Genomic DNA, 21,523 nt, shown 5'->3' with positions numbered 1-21,523 from the left:
AAATTCGCGTAGTTCTCCGGATTCTAAAGGCCAGAAGTGGCGAGAACGATGGTTGCTCACGCGAAACAATTCGAAAATCTATATAAATTTGCTCAATGATCAGGTTTACGCCGTCGTTAATGGTAAAACGAGTTAGCTTAATAACGATCGATCGTAAAGTTTGGCAGACTTGAGCGCCTCGGGCGATTTGATTTCGACGCCGTCTTTCCTCGAAAATCTACGAAGAAGACATTCTTCGAGAGTCTCGATAAAAATGGTCGACGATCGACGCTATAAAATCCGTGTTCACAATCTTTTACGAAGATTTATATTCTAAGGAAATTATCTACATTTACACTATATACATCTCGACTTTAAAATACGAATAATTAATCAATTGTGGATATTTATGTGTTCATGAAAAATTGTTTAATTTAAAAAATGCACAGTCTACACACGACACACAAATATGAAATATATCCGAAGTACAGTACTCGTTACGATATTTAATGCGTGAATTTTTTAATTATCAAAAACTACCTCTGTTCAGCTTATCGTTATTCCCGCGATATCTTCGTCGATTAAGACAAATTTTAATTCAAATTCCCTTCTCAAGAACTTGTTGCACCCATCGCCTACTAACATCCACACAGTTCACAAAGTACCATATGATCGTGAGCGTCGAGATATACGTCAAAGTCTCCTGTGTGGAAAGGCAAAGAAGTAAGACGGAAGAGAAATTGAAACGGAACAAGACAGAATTGAAGGAGAAACAGGGTCTGTCTCGTTCGGGAGCGCGCCTTTGTCTGGGCAGTTGATAGAGCTCTTTCCCTTGAAGTCGGTGATTCTCGAGCCATTTAAACGTGTCAAGCGACCAACACGGCTGCCTCGAGACGGTCAACGAATCTTTGGGAATAAATCTGCCGTGGAAAGCTGGCTAGAAAGATTAAAAGGACACCGATGGATGCCGACGAACGGGCAGAAAGGAAAGGAATGAGACGCCGTGTGAAACGGAATGTCTCCGGGCGTTAGATCGGGAGAAAAATACAGATCCGACCCGTGAAGTAGCGGACCAGCATGCTGAGACCAAAGATCGAATCGTAAATACCGCGTTAGTCGACTGTTCCTTCGGGAGTTGCCTCCCCTTGAAAAGAGTGACAGCAGTTGAATGATTTTTATAGAAACATTTAGACAAATAATATAGATAAATAATCATACGTAGTAATATTACGCAGTAGTGACACATATACGAGGTATTAAGAAATATATAGGTAACATTTATAGGATGCAATTTTAGTCGCCCAAGAATTCGCGTACGAAAATTTTAGTTGAAACTTATCTTCGAAATCGTAAATAATTTAACTTTGCACTCTATGAGGGACTTGCATTTAATGGAAAAGTGGTACAAGTATAGCTTTTTTTGAAATGATGGGTCCTCTTGAAGAGTATGACGAAAAGTTTATAAGAGATTTATTATTATGCATGATATTACGTATAATAATATTACAGAAAAAATGCTGCATCTATACATGAAAAACTCAGTAGAGAAACGCTACAGAAGTATAAATGCACTTTTCCCAAAAAAAGAAATAATTCAAAAATACAACATAAAATATTTATCTGGAGGATCTAGTTATGAATCTTCAGCCTTTGTGGCCATGTATGATGACCTGCTTCGATGTTTACAATCTACAGATTTCTACGTTAGAACATAACTTCACTTACAGTTTCCTCGTATCAGAAGATAAACATAATGATATTAAAAATATAGAGAATTTGTGAATATTATATAAAATATTATCACACAAACGTGAGTCACATAATTGGACCACCTTAAATTATTCGTAATTTATTGATACATATTTATTGATATTGGGAAAAGTTTTTACGAAGTTGAGTGTTTGAAAAGTCGCTTCGGTGAAGCATACGTAACACCTTTCGCACTCGCTGGTAGATGACCATCCATCAATCCCTATTTCCGCAAGTTCTCGGTTAGCCATCGATCCCTTCATATACATAGACCTTCCGTACTATCGCCGTACGTTTCTCGTGTCTAAAGCAACATCAGCAAGATAGCTTTACCGACATGTCCATAGGTATGTCCAGCAAGAAAACACGTGTCCCTCTTCATCTCCCTCTCCTTTTTGTACATCGTACTCTCTCAGTCCCTTTCTCATATTCAGTTTACTAAACGTCATACGTTAGCAAAACATGCGCACCTTCTTTAACCTTTGTACATTCTTACCCCGGCCTTCCGATTTTTGAAACGTCGATCATGGAAGTATCAAACGAGAGATACGTGCAAAACGTCAGGTAAAAATAAATACGAAGGAGCGATAAGAAGATTAGTATCTTAACAACTTCTATCTTCTCCTTTTAAAATAGGTATTTTCAGTATTAAAAAAAAAGTACACAAACTAATTAGGCAATCTTTCAAATAAATACAATGCGCATATACGTATACGATAACGAATAATGATTATTTGTTACATACGTATAGTATACGTATAGTAACAATAAATATATGATACATCCAAGGTCCTTCATGAACAGCCTACAATACGATTTACCTAACAATGAGAATCACACGTCGTGTCCTATATTAATAATTAAACTGCGAATGTTGATGCAAATTCGTATCTTCATAAGTACGAATAAAAAAATTGAATCTGAATAGAAAAACAGGGAATACTTTTTCAGACATTTCGTAAGTTTTTTCATAAAACTATACCCAATATTAAAATATATATCCCAATATCAATATTCCCAATACTAATAAAAGTCCCTTTAAATTGCGTTCGTAAAAACCCCATTTAAGGTCTCAACCTAACGTCAGAGATAACAATAAACATTCTAAAACCTCTACCAAACTCATAACCATTTCGTCTTATCACTTTTTTACCCAAACACTCTATAAACGAGCGTTCAGAAACAACTTATAAATACAAACACACGAGGCTAAGGATACAACTTACCCGACAATGGAACACCCGGATCGACTTATCCATCCCCCTTCGACAACCACGTCTGCGCAACGATCCGCGTGATACGAACGGAGAGGCAAACGGCAAGAAGCGAGATTGATGGTTCGACCGGAAGTCTCTACCGGCCCGGCCCGTTTCAGTGGCATTAAGTCGGCCCCACGTTGCCCTTGGCATTTATATTCATCGGCAAGTTTGACTGTACGCCACAGAATGGCTTTCCACGAACGAGGGCAACCTCGAAAGAAGATATCGGAATCGGAAACGGAGAAAGGTGGAGTCGTAATGGAATAGGCAAATCCTCGCGGCACTCCATCCTTTGATGGCTACGAGAATCGGCCGTCCGCGAGGCACTCGAAGTTATAGCCGAGCTTTTATTTCCCGAAGCATCGATCTCCATAAAGTTGCGCCCGCGAAATGAGTTCCCCGGCCTTCGAACCGACCTCCTTCGAAATCGTACTTGCACGCGTAACGTCCGAGTTCCCGTGAACCTGCTCGAGCCCGCTGGTTTAATTGCGCTCCGCTCGATCCCACTTCCTTCGAACAGCTGCTATAAATACGTCAGCGATCAAGAGCTTCGAATAGCTACACGCTACATTCTCAATGTTTAGCTCTTTAGAGTGATAGCATCTACCAATTTTTCGTACTAATTCTATTTTACAGTCGCTGTGTTACAGTCACAGTGAACAATTATTATCGGTGTATTACTAACGTAAGTAAGCGTATTTTAAAGTATAGCAAATCTTTTCTGATTTTCCTATCTTTCCTAATTTTTCGAAATATAAAATACAAGACATAGCAGGTAAAATGTTCGTACTGGTAACGTCAAAATGTTCTTCGACGATCATACGTGGAAAGATTATAGAATCCTTAAAATATAGAATACTTAAAATATAGTACTACGTCTTATACGAGCGACAAACGAATAATTCAATCACTCGCAAATTAGCTTAAATCCATAAATTGAATATTCGGTAGAAATTCAAAACGCCAATTTAGAATTCCTTTAGGCTCGTATAATTTCTACTCAAAAATCTAAAGAAAATAAGTATCTATATCTGTAGCGAATTAATTTCAGACGAACAACAGAAACTTTCCAAAAAGCATGCCAAATTTGCGATCAATATCGTATATCTGCCAGAGATAACAACATATATTTCATTCTTTCACCAAATCCCACTAAGCTGAACTTAGTTTATCATTATGTTGTTCAGAGAGAAAAGTTAGAGAACGAAACACATGGGTTCGCGTCCGATTATCGCAATTCCATTCGCCGACGATCGAATGGCACGAATTTTCCCGCAGACATTGTTGGAAAGCATGAAAGCACGCGTAAAAGACGAAGACGCCGACGAATCCGAGAACTTTGCTCCGCGGCAAATCGACTTGTCACGAAATCCTATTGCCGCCTCCTGCATGTTTCCAGCGTTCTTCTCGTTTTCCACCTTCTCATCCTCCTCACCTCCCTGTCGTGAAACCCGATAAAACCTCGTTCGACGGCGTGCTCAAATTTTCGAGACGCTTAGCTCCATGATGCTCGCCCGAAATCCGATTTTCCGCGACGTATTCACCTTTGCTTGTGATGATTATTTCTTGCCCCATGCGTTTCGTTACGCGCATAAAATGTCGATTGTATTCGATTCATTCTGGATAGATTTGATAGAAACGTTAATCCTTTGCATGTCGACGATATTTTTCGTACCCTCTCTCCCACGCTTTTATAGCGAAACTTTTTAAAAATGAGGAATTCGTCTTCGAGGAGGAGAACATTATAAGTTCGTGAATCTAAATTTGTAAATTTAAAAATAATTCTCACTAAAGGAATATAAAGGGCTAATAGAGATTAAAAATAGTAGTAACAAAAACTTTTGTTAGTAATATATATGAGGTATATTGATTTTTTTTATTTCTCAAAGGAAATTCTATTCTTCGTGTAAGTGGAAGATAAAGTTGAGCCATTTACCTCTTACGTGCTCAATTCGTAAGTGTCACGCTCATGTAGCACGAAGAAGATGATGAAAATGGAATTAGAAGAATGTTAGTTTATCTATCCTTTGATTTTTCTAACAAAAAATTATTATTCACTTTTCATCTTACTGGATCAACCGATTAATTCATAGAAGATATAGCAAATTCTTGTAAGTCTTATAAGATTCGAAGAGGAATAAAGAATCACAATGTAAAATTGTTGATTTACGTTTAGATAAAACTGCTGTAGATTCGCGTAATCTGAGTTCCATTTACGATGTTTTGCGTGCACGGTTCAGTAAAAAGTAGACAGATCCAAATGGGTTTTCATGAAGTATCGTGATGAAAATTCATAGGGGTGCGGGTGGGTGGAATCTGCGTTACGTGTCTGAGACACGATGCAACGCGTGACGCGCGAAACGACGCTGCAAGCAAAAAGGGTTAAAGAAGGAACGTGACTTTTTTCCTTTGTACACGGTGCACAGGTATCGCGAAAGAATGCGCTTTAAAATTCAAATTCCCGTGAAGCTGTCGTGAGGCCAAGTCGTCAGACAAACTAAAAGGAACTGTTATGTTACTGTAACAGTTGCAAATAATGAAAAATAATGTACAAACTGCGTAGAATTTCTTATCAGATGATTAACGATAAAAACCATCACCCTTATCGTTATCGTTCAAACGTTTGGAATTATTTCTAGTATTCATGATTTATGAAGAATAATGAAATAAAAGGACCAACGTATTAAGATGGGACAAAGATACGAAGGACTAAAAGTGAATTAAATTGAAAAATAAAACAAATTTAGATATTTTGATACATTATCGATACTTATACAAAAAGCCAAAGTTTCAATATTTACACGTACTTCACAACGTGATTATTTTGCATACATTGTCGATCAAAGTACTCCGGCAAAAAATTAATGGTTTTTCCATTATACATTCCTTTCTTTGTTGCAGTACTGTTATCTTCCCTCGTTTTTACACGTCACGTGTAATTTCGCAGATTATAACAACTTCCCAATAAACAATTATTTCCAACGTAAACAAGCAGGATACTATCTGTTTAGATTCGATCACTTGAATTGTATTTATAAAAAGTATGAACTTGCGTAAATATTCGCAGTCCACTAATACCTTTTTACTCTGAAGCGTATCATTCCCTATTTTTTATTCCTTCAATCGCGACAAGAAAAATTTCTGTCATTTGCTCAGAATAAAAAAATGACGATAACGTAATCAACGATGCAGAAGAAGGTAGGTTTCTTAATAGTAAAGGCTGGCTTTAATTGAATCCTTCTCAAAAAGTGCATAGGAGGCGTTAAACAAACTATCGACATTTCGGCCGCGTGAGAGTACGCGTTCGATGCTGGATCCACGATAAATCCTCTTCTTTCCTCGCGCAACTCAACTTTCCATCCTTCAGCCTCTCTCTCTCTCCCCTTCTTCTTTGCACCTCTCTCTCTCTATCTCTGTCTCTCTTTGATCTTTTTGTTTTGCCTCACTGTATCCAGCCAAGCTGCGACTGCCGGTTTCCGGTCTGGAATTTCCGGCTTAGCTTAAGAGCTAATAGCACAGCTAGGAAAGCTACGCTTTTCCATCTTACAACTGATCTATCTCCCGGCCTTTTCCTTTCGATTTCTTGACAGATGATCGTTCTCCCGACGCAATTAATTCTCATCTTCGACCAACGGCTTGCCATCGTGAAACAGTTGGAACGAATCATCCAAACGTGACAGCTTGATCGATAAAAGTGTTGGGTTGTAACATAAATTCGTCCTGTGCTTCTATTTATTATTCTAAACGAAGAAACGGGGACTTGCGTATGTTACAACCCTAATATTTTCTCATATGACATTCATTTCAATTTCTGCATATATAACATGTACAAGTATACACAAACTTCGTACTATTCAGTCGTAACATAAATTCATCCTGTTCTTATATTTACTGCAATATGAAAGGTTAGAATACTTCAAAGAATGTGGATAAAGACAAGAAGGAGTAGAGAACTTGTAGAAGAAAGAAAAAGAGAGAGAGAAAGAGATGGAGAAATAGAAGATGAAGGTGAGGTTCTAAGGAGTAGCGAAGAAGATGTACAAAGAGAGAAGCGGTGGATTAGAATACAAGGATGTAGACATAACAGGAAATACGAAAATGGGAGAATAGCCATAGGAAGTGTACCAAAATATTTAAGGTAGAGACGGAAGCTAGGGAGCAAAAGTTACTGAGAAGAACAAGATATAGCAACTTGGAGAATGCATGTAGATTTTGGGTGAGAAGAAAGGAAAAGAGATGCTTATTTTGTAAAACCAGCGAAAAGGCATTTGAACATATGGAGGATATGCAAAAGAATTGATAGAACAAACGTAAGCGTGGAAGAAATACTAATGGAGGAGCGAAAAGCGGAATGGTCAAAAAAGATAAAAAGGAGGAAAAGAGGCGGAGAGGAGATGAGCAAAGGAAGCTGCGCAAAGTGTGAAGCCAATGAAATAGTTTAAGGTAGTTTTAAAGAACGATAATGCTTTATAGCGAAGCAGAAACGGTTTTAGAATAGAAACCAAAGAAATAATTATCTAAAGCAGGTTCGATAATAGTACGAGTTACAGTAGCAACCTATGTAACCAAGTCCACTTTCTGGGCTAATAAGATGAAATGAATAAATTCACTACTACTACTATTTATTAGAATATATGTATAGATAATATATGTATACCAACTAATATATGAATATATTTAATATATGTGTAATTATATAGTACATGTATGTATACGAATTTATGTTACAACCCAATACAATATCATCGGTGCTTCCAGTATTAAAATTGAATTCTCACAATTCTGTCCTATACTATACAATTTTTAGACCGTCAATAATCATATATTTTATTGTTATTTCGGTATTACTGAATTCCTTGAAATTATTGGTTACGAGAGTATAAAGACACTCGCGTTCAAGAACGACAAGAGAAACAAGGAATAAGGGTAAGACGAGCCAAAAGTGGATAGAGGCCATGGTTCGTCTGAATATTCCGATACAGCGGACGATCAATAAATAGACGCAATTCCTAGGAAGCTATCCTGTGGTAGCTCCCTCCCTATCCAATCCTTATTACCCATTATCGATTTCTATTTAAAACGGAGCTTCTGCAAGACCGAAATACATACACACGTGACCCTTGTATATCTGTCAATAGCGAATACAAACATCATTGTCACGGTTGACGTTGATTCCGGCTACAGCCAAACCTCGTACTCCGCCAGCGCTAAAATGATATCAACCCCGATACTGTATGATTTAATCACGTTGATTGAACAGATGTATAACAATCTAATTAACCTTGAACTGATATCTTTGGTTGTTAGATAGTTATTAGATTATTTCATAATTTGATTTCAGATATTTACTTCTAATTTCTATTATATACAGGGTGGTTGGTAACTGGTGGTACAAACGGGAAGGGGGTGATTCTACGCGAAAAAAGAAGTCGAAAATATAGAATAAAAATTTTTCATTTCCGAGAATTTGTTTTCGAGAAAATCGACTTTGAATTTTCGCTCGGAACGCGTGCACTTTTTTACGTCTCGTTATAACGGATCTCACTGTAGATCGTTGTCTAGATTGACGTTATTTTTTTAATTTTTAAAATTTTAAAATTTTTAAATTTTTATTCTATATTTTCGACTTCTTTTTTCGTATATATAGAATCTGAATCGTTAACTTACTTGAATACGTATGACTGTCATCCTCGCGTTACTACTCTATCAAATTTTATCTTTTAAGTTTTAGCTGTCGCCTAGAAATAAACAGGCTTTACACCGAATAAAATATTTGACACTGGAAACGACAATGATCCATAAATAAGGATTAACTTATCCTGATTACCTACGTGTAACGCTTAGAGAATCGATAGAACTCGAAAGAAGCGCCAGAAAAATCGCACTCTGTAGCCAGAAATTTATTCGTCTAAGTTACTTAGACTAATATTTCCAGAGAAAAATCTTTAAACAAAGCCGTGTATAAAAATACTAGTACCATGAAACAAGTATCCTGCACGCGCTAAAGTATAAACCGTAAATTATAAAATTCCCTCGGCGAGATCTCAAAAATCCCTTGAACCTTCTCTCTCATCCACGGATCAGAATAAAATATAAAAAAAGGAAGAAACCCGTAGAATCCTTCGTAGAATAAAAAAGAAGCAGCGATAATTTCGCGACAAATATTTCTCGCCACCTTTTCTTCTCAATCAAGCTAGTTGCCCTAATCGATGCCCCGGCAACAGCCAGCGACCGTGTTCTCCAATCGTTTCTAGAGGGTTTCTTCCCGATCAAGAGTCATTCGTCCCGCAAACACGCCGAGACGAGGACAAATAGCATTTGCAAGGGGCCTCGATCTTCCTGGAGGATCTTCGATTCGGCTGATTCTTTTCTCGGCCGGTGATTACGGGCCCGATATCGTTCTCCTGTTGGCTCTTGGCTGTATTGTACCACCGATCCTGCTCATCCGTTTCCGTGAATCTCTCCATAGTCTCCGGTCTACCGGGTTGTTTCGTCACAAAGTGATCCAACGGATTAAGATACTCAATTTCCAGCTTCCTCGACACGGTGTTCAAACGCGGTTCGCTCTCTTCTTTCATGAAATCGAATAGACCGGCAACGTTCATCGGGACGTTCGTGTGAGAATCCAACAGATTCAGCTGCATCGAGTTCAACACCACTTCACCCGGTGGATACCTATCCCCGTAACAATTCCGTAAGCACGACTCAAACGTTTTGAATCGATACGAATTGTAATCCCATGTGATGTCAACGACAGGTAAAACCTGATCGGTTTTCACGAACGTGGACGAATATTTTGCGACCACGTTCGGCTCAGTTTCCATCGAATTTGTAGCTTCTGTCTTGACCGTTGGGTTAGGAATCGATAGCGTTTGGTTCGGTATCACTGGCCAAGATGAAACAGTTCTCAGGTTGGTCAACGATATCTTGGAATCGGAGCTGGGAACGCTGAAGACGTTAGGTTCTTTGGAATAGTGTTGCAGTATGTTACGGACGGATGATTTGTTGGAATCTTCCGCGTTGGTCGCGTAGTAATGGAAAATCGTGCATAGCTTCTTTGGATCTGCCTATGGAGCAAGGTATTATGGTTTTATCGTGACTCCTGTGATTTGAATTTACGAAGCTCTATACAATCGTTAAACGTATATGCTCTAACATACGTAACTAAGAAAGTGAAATGTAAATACACGCGAGACATTGAGGGCAAAAGTGGGTTAGCTTGGACGCTCGGCAAACGATGCAGTTTGCTAATTCTGATTTATAGCTACAGAATATACGAATTTATTCCCCGCGAGAATTGCCATTATCGTGGCCAGTAAGCGATATAACACTGCCGATGCAAATAACGAGTTCACAACTGGATGATTTAATTCGATCAAAAAGGAGTTAATTTAACGAAAAGACAAATACAATTTCATCCCAATAAATGAAATTCAAATAAATTATGAAAATATAATTCGTAAAATAACAACGTATTAAATAATTCGTTAAAAACGTTCAATTTAAAGAAAAAAAAACGTGATAACCTCTAAGAAGTTTTTCAGACTAGAAATCTTCTTTGCGATATTACAAAAAGATACTTCGTATATTCATATTAATTAATATATTTATATTAATTACATACGATTAACATTTGGAGCTGAACGACGATAGAAAACACAAGGATCAAAGTGAGAAACAGAGCGTAGATGCTCGCCATGGTAAACTTAATGAATCTCGTTTTCGCTCTATGAAAAGGCTAAAATCTCGACCGGTTTCTCAGGCCTGGACATCTTCGTCGCTCTGTGGCTCACGATATCGACAGAAGACATCGTTTAATCGAGCTTTTCTTTTTCGTTCTTTAATTCTATAAAAATCGGTCGGACACCGGGTCCCATCGGACACCACGGCTTGTGGATCGATTTTTTACGACACGACACGAGACTACAGAAACCTGTCATTTGTTTATGGAAATACGCGCGGTCAAAACGAAGAATTTTGTAACCTATCTGGACGTTTCGTTGACATTTCTACATTTAATACGTATCCGTGATAGAGTCTCGTTTTACGTAAAAATATACAGTCGCTCGCTGAAAGTATTTGAATACTTAGCATAGGAAACTTTTTACATACACGTCGTGATTACATCGATAAAATTTGAAGTCGATTTCAAAATATAATATAGAAGTTGGAAGATATTTCCTGTAAAAATGAATAGTCGTCTTAAGTACAAAGATCATAGGGCAAAAACATAGTAAGTGGTTTTTTTAAAGCAACTTGGAGAGTTAGGGCTGTTGAGAGGAACGAGTGGAAGAATTTGTAATAGAAAAATATATTGAAATAAGCATAGGTATAGTGTATGCTGATCCAGATCACTCTTACAGTGTTACAATACAATAGCAAGAAGGTATGATAGGGAGCATGTTCCTATATTTATAGCAAACGACAACACAAGTTAATCTTGGTGTGTAGCTCTAGCTGAAAGCTGCAAGAAACAGCAATAGAAAGCTCTTTTTTTTCTGAACCTTGTAATACAAAACAAAATTTGTATTCAAAGAAACAATAATATGGATCTCTCCTTATTTTGAATGTTTTTCAAAATTCTATTCTCTTCGTAACAGCGGTCTCCAGGTCACGGATATACACGAGAAAAGGTGTAGAGTTTTTCTTGAAGTAATTACTTCAAAAAGAACTTTAACAATCTATCCCATGTGAACAAAATTCTTCTCCTGTTTAATTTTGGGATTAAATATACATTTCTCTCATTTCCTTGAATATTTCAAAAATAAGATCTCGTTGAATATCGAGGCTTATTAATGTAACGAATAATTCACAGCTTAAATTCTTTTCTAATCGTTGCGCTAAATATTGCGTTAAATATTTCGTACCTTCTATGAACAATAATGTCGTGTAATAATCGTCAAAATGATGAAACATCGTAGAGCGCACTATATACTGGCAGAAAATTTCTACCAGTGTACGAATATTTTTATGGGCTGCTGTATATCGATGTCTAAATAAATATTTGCAAAGCAGCAAAATAAAGGGAAACGTGGTAAGATATGGGGAATATACATAGAAAAAAAGAAGCGACGCAGATTGAAATTTCACTGAAAACACAAAGTGAATAACAGCGATGTTCTGGTAATATTGAAAAACAGTGATCACGCCGGTCTCGGTGATTCACGGAGGAAAATTTCATCGCATTTCCATACGCAAGGGGAGAGAACGAATATTTTTTCTTTTTCGTTTTTTTCGTCGCGTAGACTGTATACACTATGCTAATCTGCCACGTTTTAATATTGCTTTGTAGGATTAAACTTTGAAAAAACACCACCGTTTATTTTGTAAAAAAACAGTCGAGTATCCGACCGATGTGTTTTGACAAACACGTACAAAGATGCTTCTGAGTTTCGAACTTTTCCAATTTATTAATAAAATCCAATACAGAACTACTACTTGCTGTGATCCTAAATCATCCTACTTTAAGTGATCCTAATTTTAGGTAAAACTAATTCCCTAAACCTTCTTTTTTTTTGTTCTTATGCGATTACTCAAAGCTGCTTTATACTACTAACGTTTACCCTGTGATCGATCAATGGTAACGTGATCGCTAATGTATGAACATTTTTTGTGAAATCATTCTTGACCAGTTCCGATTCCAACTACTTGCGCGGAGAGTGTCCAATCCAGCGCAGTGTGGAAAATAATCCATCAATCCCGCAAGCTTTTTTCTTTCAGCAATACCTTCGTACGGTACTCTAGCATGATGAAATTGAAACTTTGAAAAGTTTTCCACACTCGCGGATGCAACAAGGGAGGAATACAACTTTCGAAACGGTGAACTGCAGTAGCAAAAATACAGCTCGGGAATACATAAACAAGTAAAATTGATTTCAGCGATAAAGATACAATACGAGAACACGTAGGAGAAGTTTCAACAGTAAAAAAACGATTTAAAGATGTTGACGCGAAAATAGCACGACGACGCTGAGCTAAGTATTCCAATAATAAAAAGAACAAACAAAGTACACGTACCGAAAATGAGATTTCGGTTCAGAAAGAAAGCAAAGGATAAGGAGAGCAAAAAAAAAAAAATACATCGCGACAATGAAAAGAGCATCGCAACGACGGCAAAAAAAGAAGAAAGAAATAGGAATTCCAGCAATGTAGGGACAATACGAGAACATCTGGTTCGGCCATCGTTCCATTTTATAAATCTACGAAACCCCCGGCGTGTTTCGACCCTTATTTCGCGTGCACGCTCAACCCATTTCCATATGTATACACCGCACAATATAAACAGAAGCATTAAGCGTCAATCAGAATGGAGTAATTTGAAGCAGCGAGCCGTAAGAGGAAGTAGAATCTCGGTGGCGCGTCAACCTCGAGCCCCAAACCATAATAGGATGCAATTTAGAAACGGTCGAAACAGACAATACCGCGTCCTTCGAAGCGTAAATCATCCACCGCGGCAAGAGTGAGAGGATAGAGTGTGGAAACTGCAATGGGTAAAATGGGAGGGTGGAAGTGCATATCTTAATTACAATATTCCCACGAGCTGAACACAGGACTCTTGCCCGGTTCGCCAACCAACCCCTTAGCCTTTCCAGCCAGCCTCTAGGAATTTAATTAATTTGCCAGTGGCAAGCAGGCTTGCTCCTTGTCGCCACTCTGAAATATTGTATCCTTCCCACCCTTTAAAACCCAACGCCACCCCACGAGTGCCACCGTAGTATCGCCTTTGCTCTCTCTCCCTCTCTCTCTCTCTCTCTCTCTCTCTTACTCTCGTACCCTGATCTTCTGGTTGCTTGTATTCTTGCAACGCAAGACGAGCACGCCTTGTTCGGATATCATTGAATTTCGCCGGGATATTGACACGAGAATCTTCGTCGTGAGACGAAACGTCGGACCATCTATTTCCAAGTATTTCGTAGCATCCTTGTCGATACACGCTTTGTTTTAAGTTTGATGTTTTGGTGAGTTGTTAAGTTTGTGGCAAATTTAAACTTGTTATTTTAACGTTTGTATAGCGAACGATAAATTTATAGATCGGTATATCGTGTGATATTTTATAGGAAGTAAAACTATCTTTAAATTTCATTATAACCGTTTCCACTTTGCTTAGTTTACGTATGAAATCTCTAAACTATAGTATACCTAGTAGATAAGACTAGTATAATACGAGTGCATATGGACATGTCACTCTCGCGTTAATTTGCTTTCGTTAGAGAATGTCTTGTTTTCAAAATTTAAATAAGTGTTTTTAAATGAAGTTTCTCTTCATTTGCTTTTTGTAATATAAAATAATTACGTAATATAAGATAATAAATGTTATATGTATGTGACTTCATGTAACAATTAACAAGTGTTCTGTAGGATGAACGACCAACTCTTCCGTTAGAAATCTGTCTGTTTACTCGGACGTTGCATAAAGGAAAATTATGTAGGAAGCCATGCAAGACAAAATGGAAGAGCGGTAATTTTATTTCGTGTATGAAACAGTAGAATGAAATGTTTAAACGTTGCTCCTCTACGATTAATATTGCGTGAGAGCAGAATATAAGCATCGTCTGCGAACTGATAACGGAACTCAAGTGCTTTTTCTTTATCCAATCTCAACGTCTTGCCGAGAATTATATTATCCAAATAATCACTCAGTCATTTCCAGATCACTTATATCATCATTTTCGAAACATACTCCTCCATTTGAGCAAGCGTTAACTGTCGTTAATTAAAATAAAAATTCATTGTATTTTTCATTCGAACGATTTACGTTTAAAATATTTCTATTCTTGAAACCTTGAAACCATTACGTGATGAGATTTTTAAAAAAATCCAATTCTCTTGATTTACTATTGTATCCGTTGCCAATGAAATCCTTAAATTTCAAATACACGTGTTCCATTAGAGGCCGTTAATGAACCAGTCGGTTGCACGCTAATTAATAAATTTGCAACGTATTTTCTTTTGTTCTTTTTAAATCTTTGGTTTCATTGTTCGTTCACTGTTGGATATTTGCCGATAATAACGACATTCTGTTTCCGACAAACAGTTGCTTTCGAGAATGAACTTTAACAATGTATATGCGGTAATGAGCGAGTGGAATGGAAACTCTTTCGATTTTACATCTACTATCGAACGAAAAGATATGCTTGAAAGGATAAAAGCAAAGAGATTCTGTTACGAACGAAATAATTATTTAAGTGACCGTTTCAATTTACATTTTATACATTTATCCGCGTTACTCAATAATTTCCACGCATTTGCAATTCAACGTTTCTACGATATCTTCGAGTAATACTATCGGTTCTCTCTTATGATGAACGTAGGACCCGTAGCCAAGGATATTGAAAACGGAGCGATTAATTTCGTGACCGTGCATCCATCATCATTACGTCAATTTCAGATTACCGGGCAGAAGACGGGACCTTCATCCTCCCACTACAAGATGATCCAAGCAGAACTCGAAAAAACAAGTCATTTAGTCGAGCACGGAAAAAAGGAGGGGTGGGGAGAGGGCCTGAAAGGGCTCAACTAGAGAAAGGAAAGAAAGGATGGATCGTGGAGGACGAAAAGCGGCGAAAGATGGATGAAGAAAAAACGGCGTCGCGTCAAGGCGAGGACGGTTGGCCATCCGCCTCATCTGCCGTTGAAAAGGTGAAAATCTTGATTTGAGTGAGCGCTTTAGATCGTCGCGCCCGGAAAACTCGTAAAAAAGCACCGAGAACGCCAGGAAATCCTTCGGCAAAGCCATTAACGACGATTTCTCCTAAGCCATCGAATCCCACTTCTTCCGTCGATGTCTTCCAATGTCAACCCCATTCCAGGGCTCGTCAAAGCGGCGCCATCGACGTGCCGTGAAAGAGAAAGAAATAGAAAGAGAAAAAAGAAGGAATGAACGGGAGGAGCGAAGAGAGTCGAGTGGAAATGACGGAAGGTAAAGTTCCAGCGACCAAGTAACGAAGGGAAACGAGGAACTGTGAAAAATGCAAATGGTACGATCAGGACGTGAGAGGGGGAGGGGGCAGGAGGAGGAGAAGGAAGAGGAGGTAATTTGTCCTCCAGCTGATAAGTCTACACAAAAAATACGAAATTTGCTTTAGACATTCCAAGTCATCGAATTCGGGTTACATGTAGAAACCTTTTCTGGTTATAATATGTATATCATATACTCATATATTGTATCAAATAAATGGCGAATTGTTCTTAATTTCAACAATAAGAAACAATTCATAAATACTAATACGAAATCTTAGTAATGAAAGTGGCACGAGGATACTAAGCTAAAAAGTACTCATGATTGAATAATTCTGTCAATTTGAATGCCATTGAAACTGTCTGGACCATGATCAAATCATCTATATACCCATCTTTAAATGCTACGTTCTACTTACTTATGTTCAATCTGTGGACAAAAACGCAGAAATTTAACACAATAGTGCAGACACAAAGACAGTGCATATGGATCATACGGGAAAGCATATGAGCTATAGGCCTATAACGAAAATAAAGGGGAGAAATACAAATCACTAGCATGTATATGTATAACAGCGTAATAAGTAATAAACTTTAATGTTAGAATTCGTTCACGCTTCTCAATATCACTAAAAACAGAAAAGAAAATTAAAAGTTTTAAATGATCCTAATTTGATGGCCAGGAACTGCATAGGGATTAAAAGACATAAAGTTCCTTCCTTATCTACAATTACAGATCGAAGAAAATGCTTAAAAATTTTAATATTTGAAAAATATAATTTTGTCGATTATATAGCTCAAAATAAAAACGCAGCTATATAAAGAAATACGAATTTAAATGTGCATCTTTAAAGTTGATATCTTTTGTAGCTTTAAATATCTCGATATAAGTCTATCTATCAAGAGTTGATAAAATAGAATAAGTAAAGAACAGGTATAACAGATGTCTTATGACTATTTAATATTTTTAAGGAGCATTAGAAATGTTTGAATGAAACTTTTGAAAAATATTTTTAAAGATATTCTGTTTTTAAGGTTACAGCTAAATTTTATGCAAAGAAAATATTAGTGAATGTTAATTGACGTCATTGCGAACTCTGTTGACGTGAGTTCGAAATAATCGGTCGATATTTCAGTATATGGCCATATCTAATTATTACCATCTGTGCCATTATAATAATATAATAATAATAATTTAAATTGTAATAACGATTCACGTAATCGTCGATTCATAAAAGTGGAATCATCATTTTTTGAGAATGCAATATTATTGTCAACATTATCATTACAGGGTAACTGACAATACAGGAGTAGACGAACATTCTATTTACCTGCTGTGGCATTTATTTGCGGTCCTTAGATTATTCAATGATTAAGTGTACTGCTAATAATAATTATGTACATATCTTTAATTTCGGAATTTTAGGAATGTAAAATTACTTTTAACGAAAGCTATCGATCGCAACGATAAATCAAGATGACTGATGAGTCAATTGAAAAATTTATATTAAAAATATCTAATTATATAGTGTTTTTATTGCTATGGTACACTTAAATTAAATTACATCGTAACATCAGCCACAACATCTAACATATTATTGTATATTTAATTAATAATAATTAATAATTGTTCGATTTGCAAGATACTTTATCTCAATCACACTATTAACAATAACATGCCTAAACGATCGACGATCAGGCTTGACAACACAATGTAAGGATTTAAGGGTAACTTTTGCATTTTACTGTGTTCGTCCCGCGTCTACATATTGTCTTGTAAGTTACACAGTAAAATGAATGTTTTCTTTGCTGCGCGTTTATAATGTAATATCAACCATTGTAAATGATCTATATAAGAATATAAAAAAGTAAGGTCAGAAAAACACAGCAGATGGTTTTCTAACTAGTACGCATTCATCACAATCTTCAAACACACCGTCAGATGTTATTTATCTCGATCACCATACTTGAATAATATTGTTATAAAATTTCTTGTATCACTGTAATGTAAGACCAAAAAAAATGCCTCTTTGTTTGCAACCACATATAGTAATTCCTGAGATATTAAAATATTATTGTACTAAAACATTTGATCTTAATAATATAGACTCTACACGCTGCAACTTGCAGAACATTAGTGTTATCTATTGGCAGCAAATATGTATTAAGGTGGACTTGCGTTTATGTTGCTTATGTCGAGACTACTTTGTAAGTAGTTTAGAAATATGTACTTATTCATATGTTCGTCTTCCTTGTACGCTATGTAACATCAAATCGATAAACACATTTATTAAAAACAAAAAAATACTGTTCAATTGGTAAATGTATTAACAACCACTGAATACTTGAATCTTTTTTTTAAAGTCGACTATCTTTATCGTGAATTACTTTGTGTTTAAGCAGTTTGCTTTATAGTATAAATTCCTACAAAGCCCATGTCACTTGCATTGTGAGTGCAAATAGCGCCTTATACGCAAATTTCATGAATTCACATAGAGAAATGCATGAAGATATTTCATTATTTCTTATCGAACAACCCGAAAATCTGCTCTTTTTCAATTTGTAATATAAGATGCTGTCGCATCAGTATATGTATCTTCACGTTATAACTGCAAGCTGTTAGTAATACTTACATCTAAGACCTCATATATGGATAATCGTATTCACGCAAAGGAACAAATGTTTCTTTGATTGACTGTGGCGATGCCCAACGAAGAACGTAATGAGGTCCGCCAGCCTTATCATTTGTTCCAGACATTCTACTACCACCGAATGGTTGCTGACCAACGACCGAGCCTGTCGATTTATCATTAACATAGAAATTGCCAGCTGTATATTTAAATTCTTCGAGAGCTCTTCTCGCCCATTTTCTGAAGGGTAACATTATATAATGAGATAAAGTACAAATATGTTAAAAACGAAATGAAATGCTTACTCGTCTTGCGAGAATATCGATCCAGTTAAAGCATAAGGTGTCGAGGATTCTACCAATTTCATCGTTTCATCGAGGTTTGAATCTTTATAAACGTATATTGTTAATACAGGCCCAAATATTTCCTCTGTTATTATCTTATCTGTAGGGTCTTTTGTTTCTACTATTGTCGGGTCAATGAAGTATCCAACCCTAATGGAAAGAAAAGGAATTAAAAATAATAAGAAAATACATATTTAACAGATTGTATGTAAAATGAAACGTACGAATCATCGTATTTCCCACCGCCGATAATTTCTAAATTAGGCGATTTTTTGGCATGTTTGATGTAACCAGAAATTCTTTTAAATGCAGTAGCATCTATAACGGCTCCGGTGAACACGGTAAAATCTCTGACGTCGCCAATCTTAAGTGCGTCACGAAGCGATAAAAGGCCTTCCTTTATCTATATACATAACAGTGTTTGAAATAGGAAAAGACTGAAATCAAAACTATGTGTGAAATCTACCTTTGGCCACAATGATTCTGGAACATACATTCTACTGCAAGCTGAACATTTTTGACCATTAAATTCGAAAGCGCTTCGTATGGTCCCATTAATAACTGACTCTACATCAGCACTCGCGTGTACGAAATGATAATTTTTTCCACCACATTCGCCTACTAATTTGGGGTAGTTCCTATATTTTCCCAGATTTTTACCAATTTGCACCCACAAACGATTAAACGTGGGAACTGATCCGGTAAAATTAATCCCGGATAGATAAGGTGAAGCAGTTATAGTGTCACCAAAAACGGGTCCTTCACATGGAACAAAATTGACTACACCTGGTGGTACACCAGCTTCTTTACATATCTTAAAAATCCACCAGTTAGAAAGTACAGCTGTATCAGATGGCTTCCAGAGTACTGCATTACCCTAAAATGTGTGATACAACGTTTGTAATATACATTTATTGTATAACATGTACTGCACTTGAATTTGCAGTGTATAAATCATTTGTATAGTAAGATACATAAAAATGAAATAATAAAAAAAATGCAAACCATTAAAGCAGGTGTATAGCTAAGATTACCACCAATGGCAGTAAAGTTGAATGGTGATACTGCTGCAACAAAACCATCCATTCCTCTATATCTCATTGAATTTAATGTTACTTTAGGATTGGTTGAAATTGGTTGATATTTTAAAGCCTCTTTGGCAAAATATGCATGCATTCTAAAAAAATCAATTAATTCTGCTGCACTATCAATTTCTGCTTGAATAACAGATTTGCTCTGTCCGAGCATTGTAGCAGCATTTAATTGCTGTCTGTATTTTGTTGCCATCAAATCAGCTGCCCTCAACCAGATTTCTAAACGCTGTTCAAATGGACATTTTTCCCATTCACGCTGAGCCTTTACAGCAACATCTATTGCCTTTTTGACTAGATCAGGTGTTGCCCAATAATATTTTGCAACCTTTGCTTTATGATTATGTGGCTGAAATATATATCATAACTGTCACTAATATATAATCTATTGTTAGTTTTTTACTGTATGTTAGTTCTTTACTATTGTACTTGTTAACTTACCATAACTTGATATCTACATAAATCTGTTTTAATTTCTTCATTTCCAATAACCAGGGGTACTTCCTCACAATCACTGGCCATTTTATCCAAAGCTCTTTCCAATTCTGCCCTCTCAGGGCTACCTTTTTTATAATTAAGGACAGGTTCATTTTCCAAAGGAAATTCAGCAGGATTTGGTAATGGTATTATTGTTCCTAAACATCTTGTACCAACTCTGTTTAGAAAAGTATGAAATATATATAATGACAAGTAATAAAAATCTAAGAAATCAAACATATTTCAATTTTAGCATTTTTTTCAAGTATTTTCATATCCTTTTATACATTCATAATGTTTATAAATGTACTCGTATCTAAATTTACTGATATAGAACATAATAAGATTAAAAGAGAGAATACATATTAACTTCTTGATACCATCTGTCAATATTTATCTATGTACTTTGTAGTAAGAGTTAAACTCATGATGTTATCTTCAGCACAAGATTTTCTCTAATCAATCTTTTATTTTAATAAATGATAAAGGTAATAGAAAATAATACAAAAATTATAAAAATAAAAAATTATTATTTATTTCTATATGCATTATAACACAAAAGCAATATTTTTATTTATTTAAAGTCTAAAATAAAATCAAAAATATATCTTACATAAATAAAAAGGAGAGAAATTATTTTCAGGGAAGAATGTTATTTTAAACTTGCTTACATGTGTCAAGCCGACATTCATGGTCAGATTATTACATAACAGAAATTCAATGACCCATGTCATTACAGTTATCGCTGCATTACTAATTACACATTAATTTGATAACGAAAATTATTCCAATTGAATTAAATCAATGAAGTTGCGGATAAGTTAAATGGGTGAAGTGAATGAATCGATATAAAGGTACGCTCGTTTTAACTATACAAAGCGGCCTTGTAATAAAGATTCACTATTTTCAGTAATACATTCCTTTCCAAAATATCGCGAAACATTACATGACATACATTGTGTGTAAAATTTTGAATTCAAACAAATCGGAAAGAAATAGTTGTAATCTAAAAAATGTTACGTATCAATAAGCGAATA

At 36.2% G+C, this 21,523-nt stretch overlaps 2 protein-coding genes across 6 annotated transcripts in view; both read right to left on the bottom strand.

The window, feature by feature from the left end:
• Positions 1 to 21,523, bottom strand: part of LOC126863744 (delta-1-pyrroline-5-carboxylate dehydrogenase, mitochondrial) — a 59,148-nt gene that overhangs the window by 36,438 nt on the left and 1,187 nt on the right. For 2 of the 5 annotated variants that reach the window (XM_050614211.1, XM_050614213.1), the window contains exons 2-7: positions 20,451 to 20,664; positions 19,924 to 20,358; positions 19,385 to 19,795; positions 19,143 to 19,321; positions 18,880 to 19,068; positions 18,578 to 18,814 (exon numbers count right to left, since the gene is read on the bottom strand). In XM_050614211.1, coding sequence (XP_050470168.1) covers positions 18,580 to 18,814; positions 18,880 to 19,068; positions 19,143 to 19,321; positions 19,385 to 19,795; positions 19,924 to 20,358; positions 20,451 to 20,664 — 1,663 coding nt within the window. In that variant the 3' untranslated portion in view covers positions 18,578 to 18,579. The other 3 variants (XR_007688965.1, XM_050614210.1, XM_050614212.1) reach the window with 3 other exon arrangements.
• On the bottom strand, positions 1,433 to 10,686 carry LOC126863584 (uncharacterized). The gene is made up of 2 exons (XM_050613851.1): positions 10,612 to 10,686; positions 1,433 to 10,054 (listed from the first exon to the last, which is right to left on the bottom strand). The coding sequence occupies exons 1-2, from the start codon at positions 10,684 to 10,686 to the stop codon at positions 9,257 to 9,259; spliced, it is 873 nt and encodes a 290-aa protein (XP_050469808.1). The 3' UTR covers positions 1,433 to 9,256.

Source organism: Bombus huntii, chromosome 3 (genome assembly GCF_024542735.1).
Source record: "Bombus huntii isolate Logan2020A chromosome 3, iyBomHunt1.1, whole genome shotgun sequence".
In the NCBI taxonomy this organism is placed as follows: Eukaryota; Metazoa; Arthropoda; class Insecta; order Hymenoptera; family Apidae; genus Bombus; species Bombus huntii.
This window is presented reverse-complemented; position numbering and strand designations above follow the sequence as displayed.

Bases quoted from the DNA above. Each gene is read 5' to 3' on its own strand.
- LOC126863584 (XM_050613851.1), bottom strand. From the start codon at position 10,686: ATGGCGAGCATCTACGCTCTGTTTCTCACTTTGATCCTTGTGTTTTCT. The intron at 10,055-10,611 runs GTATGTAATTAA...CTTGCTCCATAG, and splicing joins TTCAGCTCCAAATGTTAATC to GCAGATCCAAAGAAGCTATG.